The 27,318-nt window shown below is 42.7% G+C and overlaps 1 protein-coding gene across 1 annotated transcript in view; it reads right to left on the reverse strand.

Moving 5' to 3' along the window:
- Nucleotides 1-27,318, reverse strand: part of LOC126334648 (ATP-binding cassette sub-family C member 4-like) — a 225,429-nt gene that overhangs the window by 59,242 nt on the left and 138,869 nt on the right. Inside the window, exons 17-19 of the mRNA XM_049997093.1 lie at nucleotides 19,136-19,286; nucleotides 16,488-16,594; nucleotides 9,193-9,316 (exon numbers count right to left, since the gene is read on the reverse strand). Of these exons, the coding sequence (XP_049853050.1) occupies nucleotides 9,193-9,316; nucleotides 16,488-16,594; nucleotides 19,136-19,286 (382 nt within the window). The remainder of the gene's footprint in view (nucleotides 1-9,192; nucleotides 9,317-16,487; nucleotides 16,595-19,135; nucleotides 19,287-27,318) is intronic.

Below are 27,318 nucleotides of genomic sequence, written 5' to 3' on the forward strand. Positions count from 1 at the left end.
TACACTACTGGCCATTAAAATTGCTACACCACGAAGATGACGTGCTACAGACGTGAAATTTAACCGACAGGAAGAAGATGCTGTGATATGCAAATGATTATCTTTTCAGAGCATTCACAAAGGGTTGGCGCCGGTGGCGACACCTACAACGTGCTGACATGAGGAAAGTTCACAACCAATTTCTCATACACAAACAGCAGTTGACCGACGTTGCCTGGTGAAACGTTGTTGTGATGGCTCGTGTAAGGAGGAGAAATGCGTACCATCACGTTTCCGACTTTGATGAAGGTCGTATTGTAGCCCATCGCGATTGCAGTTTATCGTATCGCGACATTACTGCTCGCGTTGGTCGAGATCCAATGACTGTTAGCAGAATATGGAATCTGTAGGTTCAGGAGGGTAATACGGAACGCCGTGCTAGATCCCAACGGCCTCGTATCACTAGCAGTCTGGATGACAGGCATCTTATCCGCATGGCTGTAACGGGTCGTGAAGTCACATCTCGATCCCTGAGTCAACAGATGGGGACGTTTGCAAGATAACAACCATCTGCACTAACAGTTCGACGACGTTTGCATCAGGATGGACTATCAGCTCGTAGACCATGGCTGCGGTTACCCTTGTCTCAGCATCACAGACAGAAGCGTCTGCGATGGTGTACTCAACGACGAACCTGGGTGCACGAATGGCAGAAGGTCCTTTTTTCGGATTAATCCAGATTCTGTTTACACCGTGATGATGGTCGCATCCGTTTTTGGCGACATCGCGGTGAACGCACATTGGAAGGGTGTATTCGTCATTGCCATACTGGCACATCACCCGGCATGATGGTATGGGGTGTCATTGGTTACACGTCTCGGTCACCTCTTGTTCGCATTGACGGCACTTTGAACAGTGGACGTTACATTTCAGATGTGGCACGACCCGTGGCTCTACCCTTCATTCAATCCCTGCGAAATCCTACATTTCAGCAGGATAATGGACGACCGCATGTTGCAGGTCCTGTACGGGTCTTTCTGGATACATAAAATATTCGACTGCTGCCCTGGCCGCCAGCACATTCTCCAGATGTTTCACCAATTGAAAACGACCGGTCAGTGGTGGCCGAGCTACTTGACCGTCACAATACGCACATGTCAGTTCTAGTATAATATATTTGTCCAATGAATACCCGTTTATCATCTGCATTTCTTCTTCGTGTAGCAATTTTAATGGCCAGTAGTGTACATACGCAACCTGAAAAGGCTTATTGTGATTTGGATATTACTTATTAACAAATAATTGTCGTTCTAAAATAAATGTGTAGTATTGGGAGAACATCCTTTGGAATGCTGCATGTATTCGCCAAGAATGTAAGAAAGATATTATTCAATGCATTATTAATTTTATGAGTCGAAAACATTTCGACGCTATCAGCCATTAGTACTACGTCTCAGTAATCAAAAAGGTCTGCCTAAAATGTCTGCCTCAAAACTGTTGCTGTCATATTTATATCCAGAATGACACAGGGCAGCTACAACTTACAACGGATGTCTAGAATATTCGTCCCATTTCATAAGACTGGAGGAAGGTCGAGTAGTATCGGACACGTAAACTGTTTCGAACATAAGATGATTTCTGGACGTTGTGTGGGAACGTTCTTCGCACGAAGCAGTACTATGGTACGTAACGTAATACAGTTACAAAATTCCATGTCAAAAGGAAAAAAAAAGTCTAGTCACATTAATGTGACCACCTGTCAAAAGTCGGAATAATCACCTTTTGCAGCGAGCACCATTGCGAGACATGCAAGAAGTCACTGAGGTACTTAAAGGTAGCGACAGGGATGTGAAGCCATGCCGACTCCAGCGCCAAGGCAAATTGTGCAAGGTTTCTAGGTTGAGGATCCGTGGCGTGGACAGCCTGATAGAGGTGCTCCCACAGATTCTCGATTGGAAATAAATTCGGTGAGGTTGATGGCCAGGGGAGTATGGTATACTCATCTTAGTGCTCTTTGAACCACTCAATTACATTACGAGCTTGGTGACACTTTTTACTGACCTTCTGGTGGACGCCACTGTGCCGAAGAAAAATAGACTGCTTATAGGGCTGGACATGGTCTCCAAGAATATTTGAATACATGTATTGATCCGTTACATCTTCCAGAATGACAAGACCACCCAGTGAATGCCCCGAAAACATTCCCTGGACCACATTGCTCCGTCCTGTTTGCAGGGTGTTTGCTTTCAGACGTTTCACGCCGTATACGCCATTGGCCATCAGTCCGATGGAGTTTAAAACGTGACTCATCTGAATAGGACACTTGTCACCACCCAGTGGACGCCCAGTTACGGTACTGGCGTACAAATTCCAGCCTTCGTCGGTGAAGAAGTCAGCACGGGTCCATAAACGAGGCGCCTGCTGCGAAGGCCCCTCCACAGTAACGTCCACTGAACGGTCATTGAGCAGACACTGTTGGTAGCCCGTTGGTTCATCTGGGCGGCCTGTTTCTCAGCAGTTGCACCTGTATTCGCCCAAGAATGTCTCCGCAGTCGCCGTTAACGGCTGTAATCTATGGTCTATGGTGCACCGCAGTTGTCTCGGCGCCGGTTTTGGACAGCGCCATTCTGCCAGGCACTGTATTTTTTTTAAACACTGTTGCTTGTGAACAGTTTACAAACTCAACCGTTTCGGAAATGCTTCCACACTTGGCCTAAAAGCCAAAGATCATGTCCTTTTGGACGTCACATAAATCGATCAGTTTCCTCCTTACGGCAACGACTGCACAGTTTCCTGCTTTCCCGCGAACGCTGTATACAGCCTCCACTGTGTGTGCTGTCACCTGACTGTGAGTGCCTAGTGCATGTTGACGTCGAACATAGGCTGTTGTCACATTAACGTAACCTTATAATGTATAAGAATATAAAAGTGGAATGTGTAATAATGTCGTTTTTACTGCAAAAAGTTTTTCATTCAGCTGCATCTACATACACACTCCACTAGCCATTGTATCGTACCTTCTAAGGGTATCCTCTACCACTACTAATCGTTTCCTTTTCCTTCAGAGCGAGGGAAAAACGACTATCTATATACCACGGTACGAGCCCTAATCTCTCTAATCTCATCTTCATAGTCCTTACGCGAAATGTACGTTTACGGCAGTAGAATCGTTCTGCAGTCAGCCTGAAATGCCGGTTTACTAAGTTTAGTCAATAGTGCTCTTCCAAAAGAACATCATCTTTCCTCTCGCGGTTCTAGCGGTTCTCATGAGTTCTCAAAGGATCTCCGTAATACTTGCGCGTTGATCGAACTTACCGGTAACAAATCTAGCAGCCTGCCTCTGAATTGCTTCGATAAATTCCTTTCGTCCTATCTGGTGTGGATCTCAAATACTCACACTATTGTCTTATTTGCGGTTTTCTACACAGATGAACCACGCTTTCATAAATTTCCCCCAATAAACCGAAGTCAGCCATTTGTCTTTGCTAATAAAACCTGACGTGCTCATTCCACTTCATATCACTTTGAAAAGTTGTGCCTAGATATTTAATGGAAGTGACTATGTCAAGCTCGACTCTACTAATGCTGTAGTCGAACGTAAAAAGTCTATTTTCCTACTCATCTGCACTAACTTAGATTTTTCTACTTTGAGAGCAAGATGTCATTCATCAAAGTAACTAGAAATTTTGTCTAAATCACCTTGTATCCTTGTACAGACAACCACTTTGCCGAGGAGCCGGTTTCAGACGCCAGGTCACGTGTTGTGCGGCCCCTCCCGTCGAAAGTTCGAGTCCTCCCTCGGGCATGGATGTGTGTGTTGTTTTTAGCATAAGTTAGTTTAAGTAGTGTGTAAATCTAGGGACGGATGGCCTCAGCAGTTTGGACCCTTAGGAATTCACACACATTTAAACATTTTGTGCCTAGGAAAATTGGCTCCTAAATGGTTATAATCTTGAACTCCTCCATCAACTCACCTATTCCTAAGAGAATCTTTCAATTTCTTTCTTGCTGAAACCTGATGCTCGCTGAAAAATAGTGGATTCAGCTGTCCTGAGTCTAAAGTCTTCATATCTGTACGTAAAATCATAGTAAAACTCCTTACCGGTTTCCATTCTTATTCTGCAGCAGCTTATTCTCAGTTGCACTGCATATTTGTACATTAGACTTAAAAACTCATCTTTACTCAACGGCCTAAGCTGGTCATCCAAACTTTAGCATAATTGTGCAGTACTGTTTCCTTGTCATCATTAAATTTTCTCGAACAGACATATTCTTTCCTACAACAGGTTTCGTTGTCAGCTCTTTGTTTTGCCGTAAAACAGTAAGTGAGTCACCTAATATACTTCTTGGAACTAAATATTTCTCACTCGCTTTCCTGACTGTCGTTTCTAGATACGCCTTTCTTCATGTTATTTTCGTCCCATTTATATCCTTATTTCTATCTTTCCTGATAAAGATGAAAGCCGAAAATTTTGAGTTCTTAAGATGTCTGTCCTGTACGGTTCAACCCGAAACCGCTTTGCCCGATACAAACCGAACGTATCACTATGGTAATTTGACAGTTCGGTTGTTATTTCATCTCTTAGACATTGCCACAGCCTACAATTTAGAGCCCGCATCTCGTGGTCGCGCGGTAGCGTTCGCGCTTCCCACGCCCGGGTTCCCGGGTTCGATTCCCGGTGGGGTCAGGGATTTTCTCTGTCTCGTGATGGCTGGGTGTTGTGTGATGTCCTTATGTTAGTTAGGTTTAAGTAGTTCTAAGTTCTAGGGGACTGATGACATAAGATGTTAGGTCCCGTAGAGCTCAGAGCCATTTGAACCTACAATTTAGAGGACTATGTCAGTTGCGTCTAAAGGTACAATAAAAACGTAATATTACTGACTTACAAACAAAACAGAAGCACTGTAATGTGTGCTTTAGTTCTAAGGTCTTAGGTGCCAGAACACACCTCTTCAATCATACCGGCCATAAAAATCACAATATCTGATCTTTAAAAATTTGTGATAAAACTTACTATGAGAAATTATTTTTTACAAAATAGTGTTTTCAAAATTCAGGTTTTTAAAACATAATTTCTTATAATCAATAAACACACAAAATTTTATATAAACAAGATTTCGTGGAAGCACATTATACGGACGCTCATGTTGAATTGTTGCTTACTTATTTACTTCTCATTGATACACACAGCACGACACGTCACCATGCCACTGTATCGCTGAGGTTACTGGCAGTGGAAAACAGAGGCCGAGATGTACCGACCACAGCTTCAGAATGAAGCTCAAATTACGTTGGTTATACTGTAGATCTCTGAGGTTGCTGGCACTCGTAAATAAAAGACAGTCGACATGAAGGTTATCGATCTGTTCCGATCGCAACTTTAGAACGAAGGCTCAACTTATTACGGGTATCCTGTACGCACACGCACACACACACGAACACACACACACACACACACACACACACACACACACACACACACACACACACACACAGTCGCTCAACACACTACCTGGCTGATCGCAACAGCTTGGTCACCCATCGTAACTTTCACCGGGACCGTAATTACACGAGAGTCGTTCAATAAGTAATGCCCCACAGTTTTTTTTTAAATCCATTAATATACGTAGACAAACGTCCTTATGCTTCTTCACATTTGATGTTTGTTCTGTGCACTGGTGATGTTTTGAACCTCTCTGACGGATGGCAGAGCCGTAGTACAATGTCAAAATGGTGTCTACATACGACTCGCGTTACAAGCAGCATGCTGTTGTTGAATTCTTGTGTGCAGAAAAGGAACCGTGGTGAACATCTATAAGCGTTTGTGTGCAGTGTATGGCTATGCTGCAGTTGATAGGAGAACAGTTGGGCGATGGGTAAAGAAAGTTACAACCTCAGGGAATGCAGAAACACAGCTCCATGATCAGCCACACTTGATACGTCCTATCACAGGCACTGGACACCATTGCCTCATCCAGACCTGGAACCCTCGCACTTCTATCTCTTTGGGCCGCTTAGAGATTCTCTACAGGGAACCCACTTTGAAGAGTGTCGGTCATGCAGCGAAAACATGGCTACGCCTACAGGAGAAGAGCTTTTACCAGCAGGGAATACTCTCCCACAACGCTGGCGTACGGCCATAGAACGTGATGGAGACTACGTAGAAAAATTAGACATGGACAAGACATGTTGATGTTTATTGCCACCAAATTCGGAGTCTTAACAATAAATGTATTCTGAGAAAAAAATGCGGGGCCTTACTTATTGAACGACCCTCGTAGTTACGTTGCAATAAGGTCCTGCAACGCTGTTCTTACGCATTCCAGCCAAAATTAAGCCCTGCTGCAACGTCAAGTCCTTGCACGGAAAGACTCACCAGGTGTCAGGAGAAGATAACTTGTCCCTCTGAAACACATTGTTCCTGCTGATTTGATTCAGGATGGCGTGAGCTGTCTTGTTCCTGCGCTGTCACCAAAGCTATTGTTTAGAGACAGCTCTTGTCCGGTACAGTGCACTGTCCGATACCGCCCGACCTTTCCCTGTGTCTTCCACTCAGGCACCGAAACTAAAGATTGTTGTCGGCAGGAGACTCCGTGGTGCAGCAATGTGCAATTCTGTTACAACTGTGCCGTGTTATTTTCGGCGAGAGAACAGCATAGCATTTCCTACAGCTCAAAGCACTCTACAATAGCACCAAAATGGTACCAGTAAATCAGAACTTTGCTGCAACTGTGAAATCATACCGAAATTTTCATGTTTCCAAGAGGATTGAGCACCAACACACTGTTACCTGAATGTAAGAGCAACTTCAAGCAGTTGTGCGCTTCAGCGGTGGATCGGTCGCAACGGCATGCAGGACTGGCAACCAAGCTCGCTTGATCTCACGGTATGTGATTGCTTGTTTTGGAGGATTTGCGAAGATCTCCATCTCTGCGTCTCTTCTTGCAGAAACTCCGGGTGAATGTGATGCCGCAAAGCAAGAGCAGTCAAAGCGCTAACTCCAGATATGCTTGCAGAAGTGTGGGACGAGTTTGACTGTCGTCTGGATGTTTGTCGTGCGTCCAGTGGAAGACATCGTAAATTTATGAAAGGTGAATGAAAAATTTTATACGAAACACAGTTGTAAAGGTTTTACGCCTAGTCATGTAAAAGATATACCAGTGTAAAATCAGGTGGTTTTCTTTGAAAATAAAAAGTTTATAACCCTATGCGTCAGATAAAATGAACTCCAAGGTTCCCTCTTCTTTGATATAGAAGATAATTTTATAGTCTTGTGATCGGATGAACCATTCTGAAACACTCTGAGAATGGAGTGCCTCACTGACTTTGGCCTTCCGAGAAATATTTTTTCGTCACCTTATGCAAGACGTCTTCGAGGCTGTCTGCGACCATATTGGCGCTAATGATTACGCACTTCTCTTGGTTGCTAAAACATTTTTGCTTTATTTTTAACTTCTCATGATGCGTTTCGGATTATCCCATTATAAGATGTATGGCATAAGAATACAATGTAAAACGAAATAGAGAAATATATTGTACATTACACTGAAGCAGTAAAGCTGAGTAACTCATTTTTAACATCGAGACACAGCATTTGGACACTCATAATCAATTCATTACATCATCACTGCCCAAAGTGGCAAGGCATTACAATATGTTATAAGGCAAACAATCTTTGCCATCAGGCTGCATTAGTCACAGTATCAATACGTCTATGACAACAAGCATATCTGTGACATGTCAACGGGTATTACAAATGTTTGTGATATTTAACCTCAGTCGCGTAAAAAGTTAGTACAAGAGCCCTAATAAATAAATTAGTACTGTTTGGGATATAGTGTAGAATTGGACTGTGTCAAAGGCTGAATATAATCGCATAACTAACAATAATTCACAGTGCTCACACATAGTTTTTATGCCACAGACCAGATGATGGGGTAACAGAGAACCCACCATGGGATGATAAAAAAGAAAATTTTTTACGAAGAAGATACGTGTATAATCATTAGCTACTCACTTTTGTGATTCACAAAGGTTTCGGCAAAGGTTAAGCAACATTCTGCATGATTGAGCCAGTGTGTGGATAACAAGCGGCATTTGATAATATACACCACTGTATCAGGCTGCACTGATGTACGCTGTTAGCATCTCTATGAGATCAACGTTCATTGACTCCCTTTGGTGATATCTGTACATATTTCGTCAGTGGTCATTAAACAGTTCCATTAGGTAGCATTCAACCGTTGCCTCGGATCTGATACTGATCAGGTGGCAAGCACATTAGCGTTCGAAAGTAGTAGCAGTGGAACCGAAGAGGAATCACCATTTGTCGGGATTAAAGGAGCAGATGTTGCATTCTTAATGCTGAATGGACATCATATGTGTGGAAGAATGAGTTTCACTTTATCCGGTATTGGAACACCACTTTATGCGACTAGGTCAGCTGAAAGAATTACGCCAGCCCCAGTGGCCCAGCGGTTCTAGGCGCTACAGTCTGGAACCTCGTGATCGCTACGGTCGCCGGTTCGAATCCTACCTCGGGCATGGATGTGTGTGATGTCCTTAGGTTAGTTAGGTTTAAGTAGTTCTAAGTTCTAGGTGACTGATGACATTAGAAGTTAAGTCCCATAGTACTCGGAGCCATTTGGAGCATTTTTTTTAAACAATTTCATCTATCATCCTCGAAACTTTTTGAAACAATACGTTATTTGAGAATGAGATTTTCACTCTGCAGTAGAGTGTGCGCTGATATGAAACTTCCTGGCAGATTAAAACTGTGTGCTGGACACAGACTCGAAGCACTTGCCGGCAAAAAACAAAGTCCCGCGTTCGAGCCTCGGTCCGGCGCACAGTTTTAATGTGCCAGGAAGTTTAATATGTAAATTACTGTGTTTAACTACATTTGTCAATGTATATTTCAATTTCATGTTGCTGAACCATCCACATAATTACTATTTACGCTGCTATCATCAAATGCGCAAGGCAATGTCATATAATGATGTATACACTGACTTATTTGGATATTATTAATACGCATGATTATAAACTGAAATTTTTTACATAGAACCACTTTGCGACATGACTAAATAATTGGCTGTATACAGCACAAAAACTTACTAAAGATAATTTGGTTTTATAGTACAAAAGAAAGGATGTATTTCCAAGGTATCTTATATCGATAGCAAAACTGAGTAGCACTTTATAAACCTCACCTGTTGAAAGGACGAGGAAACTGTACGTCACCACACCGACAAATGTGCTGCTCAGCAAATCCAACCATATGCCGAGGGCCGCCGTATTCGTAATGTAAAGAAACCACGCTGACGTATGGCGATCCTGAAGAATTTGAAAGGAATAAAATGATAAATCATTCAACAACGAGTAAGAACAGTGGTATTGAGAAATAAAGGGTCCTTCAGAAGCCCGATGTAAATTCGCACATCATAAAACTATTTACTGTCACTATTAATTTAAGTTGATTTCAGTAGAAACTAACTTTAAGTAAAATAACGTGGAACATTTAAACTTTGTTTACAATATTCTTGGGTATGTGACTGAGCACTGCTGTTAAACGTTCACAACATTTCGAGTCAGCTCCGTCCTAACATGATACGCAAGTGTTCAAGTAACGTTGCTGATAGTGTAAATTCAAAAAACATCAAATTGAAAATCTCTGTTCTTGTCTTAAAGTATTCTAGACGTTTGTAATAAGGGTATCAAGACTCATCTTAATAATTGCTGACTAGCACTAAGATTACCCTGAGACATCTGTAATGGAGTCCCTAAAATTTTCAGTAGCGTTATACTTCCAACACGTGATATTAGTTCTTATGTTACTAGACTAAGTCAGAAGCTACTGAAGTAGGCTGCTTGCATGTATCTGAACGTTAGCTGCCTAGTAGCAAAGTAATATATACATACAAATCCCATATAGAATATATTCTTTGAGTTATGTACGCTGTAGAGAGTAGGTATCTAATAAAATGTGTTAAGGTTAATGCACATGATGGTAATTAAAAACTATTTTTCAGTAGTTTCAAGTGCTATTTTGTAATAAAAATACTTCGTTTCCTCCACACCTCCCCATTCCGCGAATCACCCGCCCCCATACTCATCCCCTTACTTTAACTCATATTCTGGGTGCACTCTTCACGTTATTGTAATTCACTGCATAGATTTTGTTCTCAGCAATTACAGTCTTTCTGGGCTGCAGATGCCGTTTGATCACTACAGACGAGAGATAAACAAATTTAAAAAATGACAAGAAATACTGAGGTGACAAAACTCGTAGGATAACGATATATACACATACAGATGTTGATAATATCGAGTACACAAGGTATAAAAGGGCAGTGCTTTGGCGGAGCTCTCATTTGTGCTCAGGTGACTCATTCCGACATGATTATGGCCGCATGACGGAAATTAACAGACTTCGTACGCGGAATGGTAGCTGGAGCTAGACGCATGCGACTTTCCATTTCGGAATTAGTTAGGAAATTCAATATTCCGAGATCCACAGTGTCAAGAGTGTGCTGAGAATAGCAAATTTCAGGCATTACATCTCACAACCGAGAACGCAGTGGCCGACGGCCTTCACTTAACGACCGAGAGCAACGGCGTTCGTGTAGAGTTCTCAGTGATAACAGACAAGCAACACTGATTTGAAATAAGCGTAGAAATTAATGTGGGACGTAAGACGAACATATCCGTTAGGACCGTGCAGCGAAAGTGGCGTTAGTGGGCTATGGCAGTGCGCTATGGCAGCAGACGACAGACGAGAGTACCTTTGCTAACAGCCCATCGCTTGCAGAGGCTGTCCTGGTCTCGTGACCATATTGTTTGGACCTAAGACGACTGGAAAACCATGACCTGGTCACATGAGTCCCGGTTTCAGTTGGTAGGAGCTGTTGGTAGGGACAGAACAGTAGTTCCCACACTTTCTTGGGCAATTACTCCTGAGTGCAATCTGACATTAGTTAGTACCCCGGCTCCTCCTCCTCCCTCCCCCACCCCCTGCCTCTGTTGCCAACCCCTGTCACAAACTGTAGCACCTAACTAAATTGTAGAATGAAAGATTTCTTTGAAAATCATGAATAATGAATGTGAATAATGCGTCGGTCGTGTGCGTATAAGAGAGCTACCTAGCGACAGATACTTCCTCTGCATTACTGCTCTTCATCGCCGCACTTGCTAGACGTGCACGTTGTAGCCCCATTTAAAATCAACCAAGTTGTGTGCACTGCACTTAGTGTTCGCAAAACACTTGATTGCTGCACTTATTTCCTTGGAAGACTTCAGGCTGTTAATGCTTTGTGTGTCACACCAAAGTTACAAAAAGTAATAATAATAATACAGCACTATAGTAGACCTTATATAATTAGAAGGGAGGTCAGGGTTGGCCGTAATTTTGTTGGTTTATTGACAGAAAAATCGATTTTTAATCACATGGTGATTATCTTCAGTGCTGTAGTGTACAAATTATACTCATAGGCACTGGTGTCAAGTTGTTATCAGTAACCAAAGCTATCTAACGATCACTTATTGATCAACCTGAAAAGAGGAAGCGGTAATGGACATTATATTGCCCGACAATTCCCTGAAAAATGTTTTAGCCTGTTGATAAAATTTTTATCGAGAGGCTAAAACCACACTGTTAATTCCCAGTGGAATACGAATTATATTAACAGTCTTTTCGTCCCCCTCCTAAATACAGAGGCGTCGTTATGTCCAGGCCAGTAGTCCAACAAAAGCAATGAATTATTGTCTGAAAATGGTGAAAAGACGATTCGTTACTAAATTTTTGGTTGTAATTTACCTTGACGTTCCTGAAGACAGATGTAAAGCTGCGGCAACAGTAATCCATTGGTACTTATCACTGGCATTGTTGTATATGAATGTGTCAAAGCATTCATCGACTGCACAGGCCACTCTGGCTTTTATCTCCTCAAAATCTTTTATTTGCACGAAATTTAAGTGATTGGGTGCATACGCAGTATTTTAGGGGGTAAAAAAAAAAAAAAAAACTTTTTCCTCATGTCAGTTATAAATTTCTCTGTAGAATTTACCTCCTAATGAAATCTCCTCCATACGCGTACTTGAGGTAAACTACTTAATTCGGCGACTTTCTGTTCTGTTTAATTACCTGAATCTGTTTAAACCGTTCAAAAAAGGCTGGAAATCAGCAATGTTCATCTTACTTGCAATTCCGAGCCGCTAGTCTCGTAGATCTCCTTCGCTAACAGTGGATCGTCTCTCAGCAGTAGTTCTAAGTCGTCCAAATAGTTCTTCTTCCACACTTTTGGGCATATTTCATACTTTGTGTAAATCTTTCGTCAATTTGCACAATTAATGTTCAGATTTTACGAAACGAAACCGCCTTTGCACACTGCTTATGTGTAAGCGCTTTTCCTTCCTTTGTTTAACTAAAAATTTTTCTTTCTCACTGAAAGATATTACTGTACACGTTTCATTTGGGTTTGGAAACTGGTCTATTTTTGTTCTGGACTTGAATTACCACAACAGTCATCGATCGAATCCCAGCTCGCGCAATCGTCCAAGTTATTTCCTGTTTGATCTAATGTTTACACAATTACTAACGCAATGTCGACATCACTGGAATGAATGCCCAAGGAAACAACAGAAAAAGGGAGGTAGGTCTTCAGGAGAAGTAGACGATATCGATTGCATACCTCGTTCTTCAAACCTTATCTCTGCAAGGTTCGAAGCATTAATTGTATTCCACATTACTGTGAAAAGGCAGGTGCTGTTTGCAAGCATATTCCAACAAACCATACAGAAAATTAATTCAGTCTCCAATTTAACACTGCGATATTCCAAGGGCAACTGCTTGTTATTATAGGTGTTAAGTGAATTGCAGATTCGAGCGCATATTAACTGTGAACTATTGTGTCAGAGAAACTACGAAAGGGAACTGAAATTTGTTTTACAAATTACAATTACGTTGTACCTGTTTACCTAGGCGCTGTCAACCAAGGATATGTGCTCGGAGTGTTGCATATGTGCTGCCTGCTACAGATACGGCAGGGGTATGGCGGTAGTGTCGTGTGTACAAAGTATAAAAGGGCAACGCATTGGCAGAGATGTCATTTTACTCAGACGATTCATGCGAAAATTGTCCGACGTAATTATCGCCACACGACGGGCATTAACAGACTCTACGTATCGGGCAGTCCGTTTCGGAAATCGTTAGGGAATACAGTATTCCGAGATCCGCAGCGTAAAGAGTGCACCGAGAACAAAATATTTCACGCATTACCTCTTAACCTCGGACAAAGCAGAGGCCGATGGTCTTCACTTAACGACCGAGAGTAGCCGTGTTTATGTACAGTTGTTACAGACAAGCAATCGCATAAATCAGTGTGGAGAGTACGACGAACGAATCCGCTTTTACAGTGCGGTGAAATTTGGCGTTAATGGGCTATGGCAGCAGACGACAGTCGCGAGTGCTTTGCGAACATCACAACATCGCCTGTAGCGTTTCTCCTGGGCTCGAGACAATATCGATTGCACCCTAGACGACTCAAAAACAGTGGCCTGGTCAAACGAGTCCCGACTTCAGCTGGTAAGAGCTGATGGTAGGGTTGGAGTATGGTTCGAAATGGCTCTGAGCAGTATAGGACATAACTTCTAAGGTCATCAGTCCCCTAGAACTTGCTGTCAACCAAGTATCTGTGCTCAGAGTGTTGCATATGTGCTGCCTGCTACTACTTAAACCTATCTAACATAAGGATATCACGCACGTCCATGCTCGAGGAAGAATTCGAACCTGCGACCGTAGCGGTCGCGCGATTCCAGACTGTAGTGCCTAGAACCGCTCGACCATCCACGCCGGCTTTGGAGTATGGCGCAGACGCAGCGAAACGTTCGACCCGAGTTGTCGACAAGGGGCAGTGCCAGCTGGTGGTGGCTCCGTGATAGTGTGGGCTGTGTTTAAATGGGATTGGACTGAGTCCTTCGGTCCAAGTGAATCGAGCATTAACTGGAAATGGCTGTGTTCGGCTACTTGGACTTCATGTCCAGCCACGATGGAAGTTTTGTGGATGACAATTCGCCATGTCACCGGGCCACAATTGTTCGCGATTGATTTGAGGAACATTTTGGACAATTCGAGCGAATGATTTGGCCACCCAAATCGTCCGATGTAAATCCCATTGAACATTTAAAGAACGCAATGAAGAGGTCATTTGGTGCACACTATTCTGCACCGGCAATACTTTCGCAATTATGGACGTCTATAGAGGCAGCACGCCTCACTATTTCTGCAGAGGACTTCCAACGACTTGTTGAGTCCACGCTTCGTCGAGATGCACCATTACACCGGGAAAAGAGAGGTCCGACGCAATACAAGGAGGTATCTATAGACTTTTGTCAGGTGTATTTCTCGAACCGCTTGGGGCGCTAATAATTTGTCAAATTTCAACATCTTTTAAAAAATACTTGCAGTGTGTCTAATTTATTTATCTTACTCTTTTTGTTTTTTCAGTCTTTATTCTTCTGACTGGTTTGATAGGGTCCTTCAGGATTCCTCTTCTGTTCCAACCCCTTCATTCCAGAGTAACACATACAACGTACTTCCACAATTATTTGCTGGACTTATTCCAATCCTTCTCTTTGCATACAGTTTTTACCCTCTACAATTCCTTCTACTACCATAGAAGTTATGTGATGTGTTAACAGATGTCCTATTATTCTACCCCACCTTCTTGTCAGCCTCGAAGGCTCTGCGGAGAGTCTCCTCATTGCATACCTTACCAGATCACGTAATTTTCAGCATTCTTTTGTAACACCATATATGAAATGCTTCGATTCTCTTCTGTTTCGGTTCTCCACAGCCCATGTATCACAACCATACAAAGTTTAGCTCAAACGTACATTGTCAGCAATCTCTTCCTCAAATGAGGGTCTATGCATGACAGCAAGAAACTCTAGGACAGAAATTCCCTTTTTGTCAGTGCTAGTCCGTTTTTAATGTCCTTCTTGCTCCGTCCGTCATGAGCTATTTTGATGTCTAGGTAGCAGAGTTCCTTAACTTCATCTATTTCGTGATCACCATTCCTGAAGTTAAGTTCCTTGCTGTTCTCATTTCTGCTACTTCTCATTGCTTTCGTCTTTCTTCAATTTACTCTCAATCCATGATCTTTACTCGTTTATCAGATCCTGTAATTTTTATTCAATTTCACTGAGAATAGCAAAGTCATCAGCGAATCTTATTATTTATATCCTTTCAACTTAAATTTTGATTCCACTTTTGATCCTTTCCAATGCTGTTTCGTCGATGTATAGTTTCAACAGTAGGGGCGAAAGACTCCATCTTTGTCGTAGACTCCTTTTAATTCGAGCCATTCTTTCCTGGTGTTCCACTCTGAATATTCCATCTTGCTCTTGTACATATTGTATATTACCCGTCTTTCTCTACAGCTTATCCCAGTTTTTCTCAGGATTTCCAACAAATTGCACGATTTAACATAGTCGAAAGCTTTTTACAGGTGAACAAATCCTATGAACGTTTCTTGATTTTTCTTTAGTCTTGCTTTCATTATTAACCGCAACGTCAGAATTGCCTCTCTCGTGCCTTTACTTTTCCTAAAGCCAAACTGATCGTCATCTGGCGCATCCTCAATTTTCTTTTCCATTCTTCTGTATATTATTCGTGCAAGTAACTTGGATCCATGAGCTGTTAATCTGATTGTGCGATAATTGTCGCATTTGTCTACTCTTGCAGTCTTCTAGATTGGTTGGGTGATCTTTGTCCGGAAGTCAGATGGTATATCGCCTGTTTCATACATTCTACACACCAGCGTGGATAGTAGTTTTGTTAATTTTAGAAATTCTGATAGAATGTTATTTATTCCTTTTATCTTTTTTGATATTAAGCATGTCTTAGCGGCTACAATTATGACGTATTTTTTCGGTGTATTCTTCCGATACAAAAACTTTGGAGACAGTTTCTACATGTCGAATTGGATAGTTCCCTTGTAGAATATTACAGTTAACCAAGTGCATTGCATTCGAAAAAGCAGATTTAATATCGGTATCGCTTTGTAATTGTTTATCTATATTATGAGACGATATGTCTCGCAGTGATAACTCTCTCATAACAGTATTACTGTGTCTTAAATGGACACTGAAATATGAAAGTGACGAGTTTAGTTGAATCACTTGTTTATCTATTTCTTTCTGCTCTGGATAGTCTTCAATTTCTGAAATTTTGCTAGTTACTTATACCAGGCATGAATTAGTTGTTTTGGTTTCGTACTCCTATAGCTCCGGTTTTAATTTACATCTGTTCTCTCGACCTGCTAGAAGTAAATGCTTCTCAAAGTATTCAGTTGCTGCAAACATTGAAGTTTGCTAAGTGGGTCAGTCGAAACCTTCGGGCTGTAACAATGGATTAGTGTATGACTTACTCCCCTTATTGTTGTTTCTGTTGTTTCAGCCGTTTTCTGTCGTCAATAACTACTGTGTAATGAGGAAACAAGCGACGTACCTGGTGGTCATCGAATTCTTTTCGTACAATGTCCTGAACTCCTGAACATCTTATTGTGGCCAGGCCGTTGAGTGTGTCCGAAAGATGGGAGAACATGGGACTTCTACCTGAAAAAATCAAAGTCGTGGTAAATGTCCTGATATACGACATGACAGACAAAATGGCAATACTTTGTAATTTACTTAAGGAAACCGAAAACAAAATTGTCGTATTTTTTTTTTTTTTGCTTTTGTGGCTTTATGTAGTCCATGGAATTTAACAGAAAAAGGAGCGAGAAGAAACAAAAGTTTCTGTTTACCTTCTCAATAAAACTAGAATAACCTACAGACAACTATCAAAATGATGCCTCCGTACAAAGTATTTTATAAAGCATTGGACGCTCAGATGAGAAGCGTACAGTTATGATTTATGGCTAAAAAAGTAATGCAAACAACTTTCAATAGTAGGCCTAACTGTGAAGCACTCGTGCACAGCAGCAGTTAGTACGATCAGTGATTTCAACGTAGGAATTCTGCACTATTTCCCCGTAACAAAAAGCATCCACATGTGTTATATGATGTTCAAACCGGATGACGAACATACCGTGAGAAACACTGTGAATTTCACACACAAGTCCTACAAATCATTTCTGAAAAGACCTGCCGATGTGACATGGAGTAGTTTCTTCATGGAAGACGGCCTTCATACCAATGACCAACTGTTATACGATTCAGCAGTTTATGTAAAAGATTCAAGAAGTTCATAATCTTCAAGATTATCCTATGAACACCAACACACGATAACGTAATTTTTAATTAAAGAGGTGTGAGCTCCAAAGCTTAATATACTGTATTCAGTACTTGTTTATTATGTGGCCCCTCATCAGATAAAAAAAGTAAGATATAAGTGCGTAGGTTAACATAAAAGTTTTCTGCGTATAATGCCGTGTCATGTTGTAAATAACTGTCACTGGGTGTAATGGACATTGGCGATGGTTGCAGTCGCCACCTTTTGCGAGATGGACATGCCAGTTTCATTGGGCGACAATTATTTTACAACATAGCGCGACACCTTAGCTAGGAAAGCTTTTTGTAAATACATCCAATGTTATTCATATGTTTCATATGATTCCATTTACATCACACGATCTCAGCACCATTTTCAGTTTTATAGTGGGTTTTGGTAGTAACGATAAGTCAGAGATAAAGGCCAGGTGACGTTCAGTTTCTGCAACTTGCTTGTATTCAAACTGCTGAACAAGTAGTTCAACATCCTGACTGAATACTGAGATCACTTGTGTGGTAAGAACTTAGCATTATTTCTTAGCTTCTCCTAACAGACGATTTCTCTCATTTGCTATTAGTATTCGTTTACTGCTGCTTTTAGTCGTGCAAGGATCGAGTAAACTGTCACTGTGCTTCACTACCATAGCTCTTGAGACTCCAGATATTACCACTCCAGCAACGTCCCACTTCAAAAGACAGATAAATCTCCAGTTTTTCATCATCTACGCTTAGTCGTTTGCACTAGCAAATAATGAGTTCAACAGAGCTGAGGATACGAAGCAAACAGAACAGGGCCATATAAAAAGATTTACGGTAACTTCTTGAGATTACAGAAACTTGCAATATTACTTTTCTCAGTCAAATGTACGCACATTTTCGAATATAAAGTATCTCATTCACGGTTTTTCATAATTCCGCAATGCTTAATACACTGCCGGAATTCTATGTCGTTCAAAGTCGATTATTTTACGTTTTTCTATGTTATACACGGAAATTAGATTTCCTATAAATTCCACGGTGAAGTAAAAAATACAACTTTGTTTTTATTTCTGCATGATGGAACTGATGTAATATCTTTCATAACACATGGCACTTATCATGACTAATTTACAAACGTAATTTATTTGCAGCTGATTACGTGCCATATTTTAGAAATGTAATTTATTTATTTTCATACTAATATCAACATCTTTGCTTTTATTACATTTTTAAAAGTTTTTCGTTCACATAAAGTATATTTCTTAAAAAATCTGACTTCATTTTTAAAAGCATAAAAGAAATTGTAGTTATTTGACTATCATAAAATTCCAGATATTTGTAGACGGAACTGCATTTGACATAAATGATGAAATTCGCGTGTCCGGTCAGTTCAGTTGTTCACTTCAGAATAGTCTCTCCTTTGTATGCTCTTACAGCAACGAGATACTGCGCAATTTCCCTTCGTTTGAGCCTTGCGTCACATTGCATACAAAAATGTTTCTGAGATTTGTTAAAACATTCTTTGGGAAATCTGTGATGAGTGAACCGAAGATAAAAAGTGTTAATACCAATATATGGTATTAATCTTCATTTTTATCAGAGAAAATATCATAGACCTTATGTAGTTTCATAAAAATCATGCAATGGAAGCTACTCTTTGACCCTGAAACCAAATTAAACTTAAGTAATAGTCGTATAATATATTTCCTTAGAATAACACAAGTATTGCACAGTTGATGTGTAGCACAAGAGTGCAATAAGATAACAATAAAAACAATATCTGAAGGAGATTGTATAGTTACCACTTCTCAAAGCTTTTGTGTTCCGAAACACTCTGATAACCATGTGGGCAGTGCTTTGATTGTGAAGAGGAAGCTGGTGTGCAGATGACGGATCAGTACTTACGGATGCCTTCGAGTCTTTTGATGTTTCTCCCAGTTGTCATGAATCGCTTCGCCACAACCCCAAACAGTGCTCCGATAATGACCATCGGAACAATTAGCAAGTAGTTCACCACCAGGACCATTGCCAGGATGCCGGCGAGTGCCATGTATACCTGCAACGGCAAGAACACTTAGCATTAAGTTACTTGAGTATCAATCAGGCTCTTAGAGGAAACAGAATCGTTACGTATAATAATATTTACTTGCTAAACATTTTTCTGAAGACGTGTCTTTCTCACTATCACACAAATTATAAAGCTCATCTAGTAGCTAAAAAAAAGAGCAATGTAATGTACCAATGAAGAATGTGTAACAGAAAGTAGTCTATGGGTTGTTTACCGCTGGCATGCGTCCTCTTGCTGAGCGTATAGCTGATACAAGTCTTCATAAATTACAAATCTTCGTAACTGAATATTCTTTGAAATCTTAGTACGTATCCTGTGCCGTTTCCCTTCGTCCCAACGGCAGTGAACATCATACAATGAGCCTAGTCACTCCTCTTAAAGTACATACTGATCGCTTTGGATCTCTGTAGACAGTTTAGAATTAGTATCAGGTGGTAAACTTACGTATGTCCCGACAGTGAAGTGTTATGCACACTATGTGGCACTCAGCTGCACGGAATCGTACAGTAAGATGAATCGACGTTGGGACTTGGCAGAAGGGCAAAAAGAAGCTATCATATATAGACGAGATCATAACCACACTATGAATGAAGTTATTCGATTTGTTGTTGTGTCAATGGGGACCTTCCAACTTTCGTTCAGAAAATTGTGTACCACTTGCAGCACGGTAACACACACTCAAAGCAGCACTCGTAAAACGAGCATAACCGACAGGGACTGTAGTTGAAAGTCACGAAAGGAACTGACGTTTTAAGTGAAAGGACTCACCGTATTCTAGAGGTTGGGGGGTGGGGGTGGGGGGGGGGGGGGAGGAGGGGACGGCACGGCTTTAACAGCCGTGCAGTGCGGACGTGTTGCGGACTGCAGCGCCAGAACGCTCGCCCCGTTTACTTCCTCAGGCCGACACTAACGTGACGCTGCAACGCGACAAGATTATGGCGAATCTATACCGAAAATCAACATTGAAATTAGCTTTTAGAAACGAGCTTGTTAGACCATAATCATTCGATGTCGAGCGCTTTTTCAAGGAAGGTGCCAAGATCCAGGCTGCCAACATCGTTGGTATCCACTTCTCTATCGTACCTGTAAGTAACACGGCCTATATGCAACTTATTAACGACGCTACAGGCGACAAGGTTCTTCGAGAGATGAAACAAAGACACTGAGACTCCTCAGTTCGCCTCTACAAAGAAGGACAAGGACGACCTGGGAAAATGGGGATTGAACATCATTCGTTAAAGTACGTTTGAATTGCAATTTATTAAATTTACCAAAATCGACAAAAATCAGTCAACTTAAAAGGATGGCCCCCAAAACGAATGGTATATTTACCAATTTCTAAATTAAGAGAACTGCAAAGCAAAGATTCAGGTATGACGAAATTTACCAAATATTCTTTACATCAGTGAACATTTGAGAATAAAATAATAAAATTACTTAATCTTAACGGTATAGTCTTTAAGTAAAATCAGTCAGCTCTTAAAAACTCTTAGCAGTGCGTCAAATAATGTACATTAACTTACAGTAACACGGAATTAAACCTTATCTGGACACATCCAACGACATTTAAATAAATTTAAAGAATGTGTTACGAAAAGACGTATACAACTGTAATAAGATATCTGAAGGCAAAAGTTTTACATATAGAACAACTGTAATAAGAAATATGACGGTGAAACTTTAGCAAAATATTCGGAGCAATGTTTTGGTACTGCAAGCGGTTCGTACCGGGCGGTAGAACCCATTACACTCCACAAGAACGCGGGGCAGTAGCCCAAATTAACTACTTCTAAAACACACGCAAGACTGTTATTACAAACACAATGAAATTAACGAGCGCAGTATAGCGTGCCATCAAACAGCTGAATCTCACACTCAGGAAATTAGATTTACGGTTTAGTTGCACCCCTTCCTTCAATACCATTGTGTTTTACAATATAAGGAAGGACAATTAAAAAAAGATTTGGGTACCAGGTGATATAACAAAAGCTATAAGAAGTTATTATATGTTTCTTCACTTACAAGAAGCAGAATTTTTTTTTTTGTTAGCATGCCCCACGCTACTACTCTTAAATAGACAATCCTGTTAATACTAAGACAAAGCAGGCTTTCATCTCCATAAGGCTGGCTATAAGAACGCAAATGGAGCATTAAAAACCACACCAAACTGTACACTGTCTACAACAGCAAAATTTACAGAATGTCAGTTTGTATGCCCTTATATACCTCTCTCAAAAAGGACCAAGGCAGTAAACAGCAAGCCTGTAATAACAAGGAAGTTTTACAACGTTAGGCTGAACCTTGTCAAACAGATCAAATGATTTAAACAGCAAGGTGATAATTAGAGGGTATCGGCTTCTCTCAGAGGCCTGCACAATTAACGAGCATCACCCGAGTTAGCTCACCTTGCAAGACACTCGGCTGGTATAACATGTGGTAACTGCAGTTACAACAGCGGCGCTGCACTGCTAAATGCAGCAACAACTTCAAGCTTCTCGCTGGGTGTTAAAGGAGAGACGTAAACATGCAGCTTGTGGTTCTGTGGTAGCACGCAGAGTAGAACTCTGGCACAGACGGCAGTTTGCAGCACCAGTCCTTAGGCCGCGGTGGAAAAGGCCCCTCTTCCCGCGATACCACTAACTACGGTGGAATGCGGCCCACACGCCAGCCGTCTTAAGCACAGCCGACAACCCCAGATCGCCAGGTGCTCCGCACACCCCACGACCTTTCCAGCTAATCACCACCTGCCTCCCCGGAGGACTGTCTGAGAGAGCACGAGACCACCAAAGATCTCTTGTAATCCACCCGTGAACGCCCTCTAGGCAAAGAAAAGCGCACACTGAAGCCTAGTGCGATAGGTTAGACTCTGCTTGTGTCCCAGATGGAAACGTTGGCAACGTTGGGGCTGACCATGCCGGACTGGGACTGTGGACTATACGCATATTCGAACTACCCTTCGAAGCCACGGTGGAAGTCTTGGAGGCGCTCCGCCCCTACGGTACAGTACAACAACGCATGGTAGAAAAGGGGACCCACTTTAAGACATATCCAGACTTCAACGATGTACGCCAGATGTGGATTGAATTTCGCCAACACACACCATCACACCTTCAAATAGGAGGATGTAGAGCCATTGTTATTTGTGGTGACCTACCTAAAACGTGTTCCGGATGTGGAAAGAAAGGTCACTTACGTTCCGGGTGCCTCCAAGGTCGTTTCACACGACTTCCACAGCAGGACATGGCGCCTCCACAGACACCGACAATGTTTCCAGCAACTTACATCGCGGTTCTCACGACGTCACCCTATGTCCAGACGCAACAGACCGGCGTTGCAGTGCCGCAACCGCCATCTGTGGACTGACGCCGGGCCGTTCGGTCTTCCTGGCCAACGGCAGAATTCCGTCCAAGCCATCGATACCACTGAACACTGCAGGCGCCGCCGACAGCAGGATGGAATCGATACACATATCGTACCAACAGAAATCCTTGTCTCGGTGAAGCGTGTGTCAGTGCTATCATCTGACACGGAAGGCCACATACATAAACAGGTATCATCAAAATGCCAAAAGGGCCGCTGCAGGACTGTCGAATCACGGCAGCTCTCACTTGCAGGAGGAAGAAGAACTGACCCTGCAGGACACCAACCATGGAGCTGACACTATTGCCACTGACTTTACCCCTGTAGAATGAATGGTGGCATGGGCGGAGTTTATCTGCAAGTCCTCTTCAATGAGATGAGCAGAAAGTTTCCAGTGCAGACTGAAAGATGGCTCGCTTCGTTCCTATCACCCGCCACAACCTTATGGAAGATGAACACACTGTAGCACACTGTACCCAAATCGTGGACCGAAGACGTCGAGACCGAGCAGGACCCCGATCTGAATAAAACTGGGAGGCGCACTGCCGGTGGGGTGCGATATCACTCGCGACGTCTGCTTCACTCCACGATCACCATGAATAACCATGTCTAACCACAGCACCGCCAGGCTTACTGCTTAACCACAATGAATATCAGCATAGTTAGTTCTCCTGCCGAGATCCAACTCTTGAGTGAAACAGTACGAGCCACAGGAGTCGGCTTTACATTCCTGCAAGAAATGCGAATGAATGAACTCCCGAACATTTCTGGCTACGCAATGTACATAACGCCTAGTGGTCCCCCAGACACCGGCGTGGAGATTATAGTGCGTGATGGTATCGAAGTCATTGACATCACGTATCTCCCCTGTGCATGAGGATAAGAAGCCACAGCACTAGATACACAATTCATTATTATTTGCACACCATCGTGCACCACCAACCGTTGTGATCGACCAGGTTCTACTCGTGATCTCGTCCCCTTTTCTTAGGACGGTACAAACACAGTGTCTTGTGACTTGTCTGGAACTGGGTATGGCGATTCACGATCTTTACTTGTGCGACACATGGGAAAAGATACACAGTGACAGCTCTGGACATTCCCATCTTACCATTCATTCGGCGAGACAACTGGATGGTATATATACGTCACAAGGTCTTACACAGGGAGTGCTGATCGCCGAACGATGACGGCCTCTGGCCTTCTCTGATCACAGGGGCTACATCTGCATGATGCATCTCCAGCCTCAACAAGTCTAGCACAGTAACAGCATTGGGAAGCTGAATCTAACAAACCTCCAGGACCTGGGCTGCCGTCGGCAAGGCGTCGCTCCCGATACCACTCGACTCCGGCGTGGTGGCTCCTCTGTGTCAAACTGGCAATCTGCAAGACGTTTATGCAGTTTCGCAAGTACACAGCTGCGTTGTACAGGGAGATCCTACTTTTAATCCATGGCGCTCAAGGGCCTTGACCTCTACCCGCATCAACCGACCGCCAGCGAGAACGACATCAAAACAACGCCTACATACTATCGTTGACAAAGCGCCAATTATATGGTGCCATAGTCCGCTCGCGACGACGTTACCAAACGGCCGCAGAGGTACCCACCAAGCATCACGTTGTGTCGGACATGCGATAATACTACTAACAGTTAATCACGTGTCTTATGATGCGAGATAGTACAATCCAGGCAATCATAGTGAAAGCTGTCCAGGATCATTTTCGTCATTTTTGTCAGGCAAAAACTGTAGGTGACCAGGCCACTGTGACCGTTACGGTCGCAGGTTCGAATCCTGCCTCGGGCATGGATGTGTGTGGTGTCTTTAGGTTAGTTAGGTTTAAGTAGTTCTACGTTCTAGGGGACTGATGACCTCAGATGTTAAGTCCCATAGTGCTCAGAGCCAACCAGGCCACTGTGAAATCGTTACAACAGGTGACATACACTATCGACAGAGAAACAGCGACAGTATTAATGCAGGAACTGTCGTCTGAAGAGGTGTTATGTGCCTTAGCCAAAGTGCGGTCAATAAATCTCCAGGGCCCGATGGATTACCGGTCGAATTTTACCGGAGCTTCCATCACATCATGATGCTCTGCTGGGTTATAATGTTCCGAGAACTCATATTCCCTAGACTGCACAGTATGACCTACTTTAATCAAAGGATTTCTCATAATGATGTACAAGCCAGAAGGAGGGCAATCAGTCAGTGAACATCGGCCACTTACAGTATTGAACGACAACTAAAAGATCTTCACCAGGCCTCTGGCAAGCCGCATTACGAAGACTTCGCCAATTGACTATCGCCCCGTAACAAGTGTCTCAGGGGTGAGAGCCAACAATCGAATGTCCATTGGCGACTGAAGGGACGTAATAGCTATAGCCTCAGTGTGCCGCCTGAGAGTGCAGCATAACTTCCTCCTACAAGTGATGGACCATATGGGTTTTCCCCGTAGGCAGTGCATTTTGGGAGAAACCAGCTCTCAGGTCGTGGCCAATGACGGAGGGTGTGCCCAGTACTCATTACGAGGTGTCTGCCTAGCTTTATGCAACATCGCATTCGACCCACTCCTCAGTGATTTCAACCACAAGCTATCTGACATCACACTGTGCGACAACACATTCCGTTATAGGGCGTATGCTGACGAGCTGCTTATGCTAGTTCGTTCCATCGATGAAGTTCATGGAATACTAAACTGGATCGAGCGTTATGGACAAGGTGTGGCAAGCCTCCTGAATATCAATAAGCCGGTGGCGCCGGATATCGGGCTCTGTCTTTGGCTAGGTGCTTCCGCCTTCCTCTGGCAAGTTACTGAACCGAGGTATTTGGAAGTCACGTTTACAAAAGACGTGCTCTGATCGGTCGTGGCAAACTATCGACGATTACTACAGACTGTGCGCGTGATCGTGCGCCAGAATCTGCTCCAGGACTTTAACCAACTGAGCTTGTAGAATAACTGAACCTCCATGTGGCTTGAAAACTCATTCACAAGGTACAGGTTCTCCACCTATCGAAGGCGACTGATCGCAGACTTCAGATGGACTTCGGTTATTTCCTATCGAAAGGACACGTATTTAAAGTACGTTATGACACACTCACCCTCCCTCTACATGACGGAGAGGTGGGACTGGTTAACATCCAGGCACGGATAGCTGTCCTTTATATGAGCAAAGTGTGATAACTGTAGACCAGTGTAGACGCCTCCCTCACTGATCGTCTATTGGAGGTACTGATGCCAGTCTTTCACGTCCTTCTGGTGTCGGTGGCGCACGTCCCGACACAGCTCTCTCATGTATCGACATTCGTTCTATATACGGTTTTGTGACCTCGAACCTCTACGAACCAGCCAGCTGAAGGCAAAAGATTTGTATAGCACTCCTCTGCGAGCATTTCCGCGTAACGATGTAGAAACAAACTATCCAACTGTTAATTGGCCATGAGTCTGGAAAATGATACATCACCACGTTCCACCAACTATGGTGCCCGTGACGTGGTATCAAGTCACCAACAAAAAATATGAGGCGAGACACTGGTTCCACGCTATAGAATTAACGGACTTCTCAATTTGTTCTGAGCGCCGCCTCCTGGACATCAATGAACGCAGCTAGCTCTTTATTCGCACGAAGTAATGGCCGCTATCGACAGGGGATCTCAAGTTGATTCCGTATTTCTAGACACCATTTTTGACACCATTCCTCATAAGCGACTTCTAATCAAGCTGCGGAGCTATGGGGTATCGTCTCAGTTGTGCGACTGGATTCGTGATTTCCTGTCAGGAAGGTCGCAGTTCGTAGTAATAGACGGCAAATCATCGAGTAAAACTGAAGTGATATCAGGTGTTCCCCAGGGAAGCGTCCTGGGACCTCTACTGTTCCTGATCTATATAAATGACCTGGGTGACAATCTGAGCAGTTCTCTTAAGACTGTTCGCAGATGATGCTGTAATTTACCGTCTAGTAAGGGCATCCGAAGACCAGTATCAGTTGCAAAGCGATTTAGAAAAGATTGCTGTATGGTGTGTCAGGTGGCAGTTGACGCTAAATAACAAAAAGTGTGAGATGATCCACATGAGTTCCAAAAGAAATCCGTTGGAATTCGATTACTCGATAAATAGTACAATTCTCAAGGCTGTCAATTCAACTAAGTACCTGGGTGTTAAAATTACGAACAACTTCAGTTGGAAGGACCACATAGATAATATTGTCGGGAAGGCGAGCCAAAGGTTGCGTTTCATTGGCAGGACACTTAGAAGATGCAACAAGTCCACTAAAGAGACAGCTTACACTACACTCGTTCGTCCTCTGTTAGAATATTGCTGCGCGGTGTGGGATCCTTACCAGGTGGGATTGACGGAGGACATCGAAAGGGTGCAAAAAAGGGCAGCGCGTTTTCTATTATCACGTTATAGGGGAGAGAGTGTGGCAGATATGATACACGAGTTGGGATGGAAGTCATTACAGCATAGACGTTTTTCGTCGCGGCGAGACCTTTTTACGAAATTTCAGTCACCAACTTTCTCTTCCGAATGCGAAAATATTTTGTTGAGCCCAACCTACATAGGTAGGAATGATCATCAAAATAAAATAAGAGAAATCAGAGCTCGAACAGAAAGGTTTAGGTGTTCGTTTTTCCCGCTCGCTGTTCGGGAGTGGAATAGTAGA

This window comes from Schistocerca gregaria, chromosome 2 (genome assembly GCF_023897955.1).
Source record: "Schistocerca gregaria isolate iqSchGreg1 chromosome 2, iqSchGreg1.2, whole genome shotgun sequence".
NCBI lineage: Eukaryota > Metazoa > Arthropoda > Insecta > Orthoptera > Acrididae > Schistocerca > Schistocerca gregaria.